At 47.3% G+C, this 9162-nt stretch overlaps 1 protein-coding gene across 1 annotated transcript; it reads right to left on the reverse strand.

Moving 5' to 3' along the window:
• Positions 1 to 5921: 5921 nt before the first annotated feature.
• On the reverse strand, positions 5922 to 8725 carry LOC119287744. The gene is made up of 2 exons (XM_037567347.1): positions 8600 to 8725; positions 5922 to 7393 (listed from the first exon to the last, which is right to left on the reverse strand). The coding sequence occupies exon 2, from the start codon at positions 7385 to 7387 to the stop codon at positions 6221 to 6223; it is 1167 nt and encodes a 388-aa protein (XP_037423244.1). The 5' UTR covers positions 7388 to 7393; positions 8600 to 8725; the 3' UTR covers positions 5922 to 6220.
• Between the last annotated feature and the right edge of the window lie 437 nt (positions 8726 to 9162).

Genomic DNA, 9162 nt, shown 5'->3' on the forward strand with positions numbered 1-9162 from the left:
CGCGAGCCATGTATAAAATCACACTCGCACCCTTGTCTTATTCAATGGATTCAGGATAGAAGGTATACTCCCACACTTGGTGTGTCGGAACCACTATATGCATTTTTCTTCACTTTTAATCTTTTTTGTTGAAACAAAATCAACTAAAAATCCCTTCAAAGGCCCTTTGGCATTGGCAGCTGAAAACCCTTGACCGTATATTTTGATCGCAGCGGCGTCATCACCCCCTTGGGGGCGTCGCCGTGGATTTCAAGTTCAATCCGGTTGTGTCTCTTCGACATCGACGGCCATGCTCGGAGCCTTTTTTTATGCCTCCTCGGCTCTGGTAGGACACGATCTCTCAGACTTGGGTGTCTATAGGCGGGGTTGCCGCTCCACGACCCGAGTGAGACAACATGGGGTCCTCTCGAGCAACAGCTTGTTGTGTGCATTCCATCGAAGTAACTTGGTCTCTCCTGGAGGCGCGAGTTCTTTTCTTGTCAGCAGCCTAGGGTGCTTCTCACTAGAGTGTGGTCACTCTTATATTCTTGTTATCTTGGTCCACTTTGCAAGACGATTTCCTCATCATCTTGTATCGGTTCGACCGTTTTGCTTTATATATAAAGCGGGGATAATCCTTTTTGGGTAAGGGAACTTTGGGGCGCCCTTTAGCTTCAAAATTTGTGGATTCCGTGCATGGAGTGACACCAAAAAGATCTTGCTGCACAACTTTCTCGAGCTGCACAACTTAGGATCTCTGTTTTCTTTTGAATCACGATTTTGCAACAAACCCATCACCCGGTGATAACATTTTGTCATCACCTTGCCGCAACTCGGTATCACCATTACTGCTAAAAAAATGCTCAGCATTACCATCTCGCCTTGACTCACTATTGCATTCTCTGCCCTCGGAAAGCTAATCCTATCATCGTTTCTGCAACACCTCAGTTCCTCTCATGCTTGCAGCTACTCCTATTGCCTTTGCACGGTCATAACGCATGTTCCATTCCTTGTGCCACCGCTAGTCTTCTCACCTAGCCACTTGCAGTATCACTGCTTCCCTCACCCAACCGTTCACGATGTTGCCATTGGTCTACTTCAATCCATGACAAAAAAAAAAAACACCTACAAATTCAATGCAACACACAACCCTCAATATCCACAGATCGAAGTGGAACGACAACACCGCCCACTCTCCTTCCTCTGGGCAAGTGTTCAACATTTTGTTACGGAGTCGCTAAAGCAGAGGGCCAATATGCACTTGGAACTGCTTGTTATCATGAGGAGCATCAACTTCTCTATGCCATGGACGACAAACAAGCTTCTACTAAAGCTAGCAATTAGGAGAAAGATGCAAGGTTCTAGTGAGCGTGGCGATGCAGTGGAGCGTGTGTCCATTTCACTTGCACATCATGACTTCAGTCAACTCTAATATGCAGAGTACCTCTGAGCGTGACTCCTCTAGCTAAGCACATACAGCCATGCAACGTGAGACTCGGGCTAGTTGTTACATAGAGATATCGACGTGTGAGATCATCCGTAGGAGCAGCCGGCCTTCTAGGTATATTCAAACAAAACCCATGTCTCGCCGCCACCGCCCACGGGCTCGGCAGCGGCTCTGCCGCTCTGGGTGCTGGTACGCCGTTGGGCCAACCTCCGATGCAGCAGGTGATGCTTGTAGTCAAGACGGCGCGCGAGCCAGCCGTGGCTTCTCCAGTTCTCCTGCCATGGACGTGCATGCATGCGATTAAGCAGCAAGCATGTGTCGAGTGTCGACCGGCCGCAGCTGCTACTGTTTCATACGTCGCCAAGTTCAGCGCTTATTCCTCGGCCGGTAACGCCATCGGCCGTGGCGTTTGTGCAAACGCAGCAGAGTTTGGCGTTTCAGACTGCCACGTCGGCAGGCCAGCAGCGTGGGAAGGTTTGGCGTTTCTACTTAGGGTCGAAATGCCACGGTTCTTGGAGTTTCTGAAAAGGGTCATATCATGAAATAAAATCTGAAGAAGTTCATTTTGTGCTAAAATTTTCTGGCAAGGTCAAAACAGTGATTTCAACGAGTGACTACTCAAATATTTGTTTTTTTAGAGATTTCAAATGGACTGGCACATACGGATGTATATACATATTTTAGAGTGTAGATTCTCTCATTTTGCTCCATATGTAGTCACTTGTTGAAATCTCTAGAAAGACGAATAGAATATTTAGGAACGGAGGGAGTACACATATGAAGCAAAATGAGTGAATCTACACTCTAAAATATGCCCGTTTGAAATTTGTAAAAATACAAATATTTAGGAACGAAGGAGTATAATTTTGTGCATGGCACATGGACCCGGATGATGAAGAGGCTTTTGGCAATGCTATCAAGCTTCCATCATTTCTTTACATAATTGACGTACTATACAAATAATTTTCCAGCGAGACATGAAATTGTACAATGGTGCGAGCTTTCATCAATGCTCTTTCGGAAACAATAAAAAACCAACTTCCTTGCTAATGCATGTCAATTATTAGCATATCAGAGCTAATAATTAATACATCACAACTGAAGACAGAGTTGTGAGAAGGTGTTAAATTAAAATTGATCCATGCTTTCGTTGGCAGCATCGTCCCCCCAGCTCTGTCTAAATCAACAAGGCATGTTGGCAAAACTGAGAGTGACTACTCAAATATCACTGTTCTGACCTTCTCGACGATCTTTGTCACGAACTGAACTCGACATGAAGGTATTTCACAATCTGATCCTTTTAGAAACGCCACAGACCACGACGTTTCTGCTTCACATAGAAACGCCGAGCTAGCTAGCGTTGCTGCTCCACATGAAAACGCCGAGGTATCTCGCGTTTCTTCTCCACATGGAAACGCCAACCGCTTTGGCGTTTCTTCCCTACATGGCAACGCTTCTGGCTTTGGCGTTTCATATGTGGCATAAAAAAATAGTACCAACTACCTGCAAGAATTGATGAATGCATGCATGCATGGTTCCTGTAGCTAGCTAGTGGTAGTGGCCTTGCATGCACGAGTTGGTGGGTGTGCTGGCGCCTCCTGGCCAACAATGCCTCTAGCCCACACGCTCAGTCTCTTCTTTTTTTTAACAAAGTTCTCTTTCTTACTCTCCGGTCTTCTAGTCTGAAGACGTATAGGAGCTAGTGCATGCATGCATGGATGGGTTGTTAAGTGCTAACTGCTGCCTGAATTGACCGGACAGAGGTGCTCGATTTCTTTACCGTACTCTACTCCATCTCTCTACCTGTCCTATTCAAGCTAGCTCGCCAGCTAGAAACGCCAAAGTTAATGGCGTTTGGGCCTGGGAAGGAACGCCAGGCATATTGGCGTTTCTATGTGGAACAAAAGCGCGAGATATCTCGGCGTAGCAGCAACGCTAGCTAGCTCGGCGTTTCTATGTGAAGCAGAAACGCTGCGGTCTATGACGTTTTTAAAAGGGTCAGATTGTGAAATACTTTCATGTCAAGTTCACTTTGTGACAAAAATTGTTGAGAAGGTCAGAACAGTGATTTCGGCCACAGATGGAGTACTATTTAAGTAGCTTGACACAATCATAAGCTAGCAGGCTAACTAACTCAAGTTTTTGGGAAAAGCCAAGCTGGAGGCCACATACCATCCCGCGTCCCCAGCATGGATGCCGCTGATGTCTCCAACGGCAGCGGTGCTACTGTCTGGTCTCTCATGTTGTAGACACCAGAGTCGAGAAAGGGATTCTCACGAGTCCACTTCATAAGCAAGTCCCGGTTGGATATGGTGATAATGCTACCTTTGGTCAGAAAGTAAATGCAATCTTGTAGAATTCCGGTGCCGGCAGCGGCAGGGACCGACTGGGAGCAGCCTTGGCTGACAAAGAGCGCACACCCCATCAACGTACTGACAGCCCTCCACCGTCCACGGCCGCAGCTCAGGTCTGAGGCCTCGAAGACATCAAACCGGTAAGTCCGTTGCAGATCTATCCCCGTGTCACCCTTCCATGTCTGATATATTGATGGCACACGTGTCATTCGTTTCACCCTCAGTAGCTGATCGCCGGACACGACGAGGTAGTCTCGACTGACATAATCATCATCGTTCCATATATGGACCCGCATGCCAGTGCCATGATGATAATCATCGTTGTTCCATAGATTGTCGAGGTCGTAATAATCATGGCTGGGGGTCGGGATTTTGCGTATGCAGCAGACGTTTGTGATCTGCTGATCGCCGGTGTCCAAGACATGCAGCTCCTCTTCTCGGGTGAGGACGTACAGCTTCCCTTTGAAGAGTGCAATGTCGGCGATGGAATTGTGTGCAGGCGGCCACCACTCCATGCCTGTTGGGCTGGCCCCCGCTGGCAGGTCGCCGCCGCCGTGACCGTGAGCATAGACGGAGACCCTTGAATCGCGCAGAACGGCGACGAGGTGAACGGACACCACGGCCTTGCTGATCTTATCTGTTGAAAACCAGAACGGTGGCTCAGGGAGAGTGACGGTGGCCGCGGAGAACGGGCTCGCCAGGGAGAACCTGCCGTCGTCGTGCACGAGGAAGAGCGCACCTCCGGTCGAGACTCCATAGTAGACATCGTCCGGGACGACGGGCAAGCGGTGAACGGCGCCGTCGGGGAGGCTGAGGAAGGTGCCGTCGGGGAGGGCTAGCCAGGGGAGCGGCGGCGGCAGCGGGTGCTGCAGCCTTGCGCCCGAGCGCCACGCGCGGCAGACGGCTGGTAGGCGGACCCGGTCGGCGTGCGAAGGCAGCCGCAGGAGCACGAGGCCCAGCAGCTCTGCCGGGAGATCCGGCCACGGAGAGCGGCGGCGGCAAGAGCCAGACGCGGCCATCGAGATCGTTAATTAGGGCTAGATACGTGACGTCTCCCTGCTGCACAATTTCTTCCCTTGTTTGAATCGTCGGATATGCACACGTTGAGATTCACGCATAGCTAGCCCTGCATATAACCGACTAATAACCGCAAAAATAACATTTTGCACACACAGGTAGTAGTCATCGTAGGAAGAGAATAACGATGCTCAAAAGTACATTTTGTGTTTATTCGCAGTAACAAAAGGATGTACATAAATACTCCCTCCGTTAAGATTTTTTGCAATTTAATTTATTAAACTACAAAACGTCGTCCATTTGTTTACAGAGGGAGTATTAATTGAAGTGGCATTCAAAGTTCAAACTATGCTGAGAGTCGCGGCAAAGTACTCGGCAACATATTTACCGAGAGTCGCGGCAAAGTACTCAACAACATATTTATGAAAATACTTTTTTTCCTGACAGTAAATATTTGGCGAGCTCCCGCAGAAAGCGTACTCGGCAAACTATTTTTGAAATGTCTTTTTTTCTCTCTGGTAGTAACTGTTTGGCGAGCTCCTCTCCGACCTACTCGGCAACATATTTAGGAAAATACAATTTTCCCCTGGAAGTAAATGTCTGCCGAGATCCTTGCCGCTACAACTCGGCATAGTTCTTTGGATGTACTCAGGTCTAGCCACGTGTCAAGTACTGTTGTAGCTTAAGTCAAATTAGGCTCGCTTGTTTAATGGCGAGCTCGCTCAAACTCGACTAGTTTGCACCCCTAGAAAACACCTTGGTAGGATTAAATATCGCCCTTGCACAAATATGTCTTCCCAAAATGCACACAGTAAAACTTAAGCACCTTTCACTTGTAAAATGTATTAAAAAAATAGGATTACAAAGGTGAATATTATATTATTAAAGTTTTTCTCATTTGAGACCAAAATTTAACCTGCTCTTCTTAGACAGAACCATTACATTTTTTAGGTGTAAACAGAGCCATTATCGACTACCTCTGTGCGTGATCCTAGTCTAATTATCTCAGTTGCAGGTGCCTAAAGGATGATCTTTTTTTTTTACAACACCTAAAGGATGATCATAGTTAAGAGCAAAACTCAGTAACACAGTGATCATGATTCAGGGGCTAGTAAGACTCCCAAGTTTGTTGTGCTTCAGGTGAAAAGGAGATCGTTCAAGCACATAACATAGACACACGACTTGCTATGACGAACGAATGCACTATCTAACACATCCCATATAAGATCATCCATAAGACTTTTGAGGTGTACACAATCATGGTAATAAAGATAAAACACAGTAGCAGATCGCTATGGTAAAAGTCATGAGAAGCACCCAGGCTGGGTGGGATGACAGAGCTCCAGCAGAACAAGTGAGGCATATATATATGCGAGAACCGAACCTCCAACGCAACAGAACAGAAGAAAACCTGGTGGGTTGATCACACAGCTTCAGGAGGGAAGAACCATGTGGGCCGCCACTGTCCAACACGCTGCAGCGGTGCTGCTGCTGCCTCTGACATCAACGGCGTGATTGTGCCGTCCCTCATGCTGTACACACCAGAGTCGCAAAGAGGATTTGCAGAAGAGGTCGGCCAGACATAGTCACACATGAAGTAGATGCAATCCTCGTCGTATCCACTGCATCCCACAGCAGGCAGGCACTTGGAGCCATGTTGGCCAAGAAAGAGCGCATGGCCACCCAACTCAGTGGCCTTTCTCCATCGACCGGGGCTGGTGTGCAGGTCTGCCTCAAAGACCTGAAATGCGGCAGTACATTTATGTTCAAAGACATCGTAGCTTGTCGAACTTGGCGTGCAGCGAAACCATCTTGCCACCAGCAACAGTTTACCACCACATTCAACAAGATATGGTTTTACCATGTACTCCTCTGCTATGGACAAATGTTGCGGTGTTCCACCTATATCACCCAAAGAGTAAATTATGCAGCTGATGGATGAAATGGTACGGTCATTGCCCAAATCAATGATGAATAGCTGCCCGAAGCGACCCCATGCGTATAACTTCCCGTTGAAGAATACGACATCACTAAGGAACAATCGTGGATCCTTATTATCTCTGAGCGAGGCAGTAGCAATTGGTGGCTGGCTAATACAAAGTGTATGGAAACAACCATCGTCCATGATTAGTGCAACGACAGGGGAATGAGGTGACGAGTCCAGGGGAGAGGGCACCACCAACTTATAGAAAATTGGTTTACGGTCAGAGTGGTAACGTATCTCACACTCCCAAACAGCCACTAGATTAGGAAGCTCCAGTGCGGTCTTGGAGAAAGGATTCATCAATGAGCACATATTAGCATTGTTAATGAGGAATAGCCAGTTGTCAATGGAGCCTTGGCAACAAGCACCTTCTGGTACAGGTATGCGGTGAATTTCACTACCTGGAATGCTGAGGAAAGTACCGTCTGGGAGGGTGAGCCACGGGAATGGCAGAGGAAGGGGCTGCAACATACTATTAGAGCGCCAGGTGCGACAGACTGCTCTTAGACGAACACGGTCAGACAGGGAGGGGAGGTACTTGAGAACAAGGCCCAGGAGTTCCGGCTGAAGATCTGACCAATGGCGATACATTGCAGCCTCCATCATACAAGTCTACAAGAGAAGACATAGGGTTCATAGTTAAACAGAGTAAGAACTGCAACTAGCAATACATATGCTTCTTGCACCATTCTAAGACCAAAGGTCATCAGCTCAATTTTATTAGAAAGCTGAAGAAGTTCAGACTATTTTGAAAATATGAAGATTCTGGGGAACCATAAATCCATCACAGAAAAATAAACTAGCAAAATTACATTCCCCATGCTAGCCTTGCACTACACACTTAAGCTTCTTGCACTTGGTAATAACAGCTGCAGTAGACAGTACACTAAGCACCATTTACTTGTCATCATAAGTCGTAACTGCAAGTCTGCAACTAAGATTAGACAGTATACTAACCACTATTTTTCTTGATAATGAGGTGGATGACTATGACACAAAAGATAATTCTCTGATTCCTTTTCCTCTAACTAGAAACGCCAACAGCAGCAGCCTGAGCATAACAATTTTGGAGGAATCATGTTCCCAATTTCTAATGTGTAATGTCCCAGTGTTAATGACACAGTTACAGCACAGATTACATTTTCGTTTTGTGTAGAAGAAAAAGCAGAGGAGGGCATTCTGTAAAGTAAAATTTGTAGAGAAAAAGAACTACCATCTTATTAAATTACAGACTGAAACTGAAACAATGCCTGCGCATTCCATCAGAAGCCAAGTATATCACTGAATAATTTACTTTACATCAGATCAAGACTCTGTTAGCAAGTGTAGATGAACTAAAAAACAAATGTCGGTCAGGTAAAGAGCAATTTGAAACATCTCAAACAAGTACTACATATCACTAAACATGATTTATCAGGTGTAATAAATCTACCAAACGAGAAGAAATAGCAATTTCACCCGCAAAAAAACAAAGGAAATAGTAATTTGGTCAGGCAAATTAAGTGGAATCTGCAAAAGAGATGCCATTTGTTTTCAGGGCACGGCGAAACTTACGCCGGTGCTCATCGGAGGCACATGTTCCTAAGCATTTGTGGTCTACAACAGGTAAAATTTCCATCTCTAAGCACGGATCTACTGGAGGAGACAAGGTTGGCCAGGTACAGCGTCGATCCGCCCAACCAACATTTCCATCTCTAAGCACGGATCTACTGGAGGAGACAAGGTTGGCCAGGTACAGCGTCGATCCGCCCAACCAACCAAACTAACCCCTGACTAGAAATGGCGAGCAGGTGGAGGATCTGAGGAGCTAGGGCTTACAGCTTACTCCTGAGGTCTTCCTAATGGCCTCGCCTGCGAGGGAATCGATCCGGCGGCAGGAAGCGCCCGGGGCTTGGGAATCTCCGGCGAGGCGCACATCGGCGGTGAGGTGGGGATTGGGACCTGGCTGAGAGTTTGGGGTTTTTTAGGGGCGCCCCTTATGTCTCGCTTTAAGTGAGCACAGGGGCAAGCCTCGCGTTGGGGGGAGCCCAGATGGGCCGGCCCAGCCGCGCAGGAGGCCGCGGCCTTTTTTTTTTTTCATTTTTCTGTTCTTGTTTTTTCCTTTATTTTTGTACTTCTCTTTATACTAAAATATTATACATCTTTCCCTAATAATATGGGCGACGCTACGCGTCCACCGGCGGATCCGCGCGATACATCCGCCACCTCGATGACCGTTCGATTTACGCGCGTGTAGCCGTCGATCTCCTGGCACGCGGCTCGGTCGCCTCCCCCACTCATTAATTCCTGAAACAACGGTCGAGTTGCAGAAACAAGCGCTTTGTCCCGGCCCTGACAGACCCGCGCCTCGCCTTCTCGACACACAATTCCCGAAACAACAA

This window comes from Triticum dicoccoides, chromosome 4A, assembly GCF_002162155.2.
Source record: "Triticum dicoccoides isolate Atlit2015 ecotype Zavitan chromosome 4A, WEW_v2.0, whole genome shotgun sequence".
NCBI lineage: Eukaryota > Viridiplantae > Streptophyta > Magnoliopsida > Poales > Poaceae > Triticum > Triticum dicoccoides.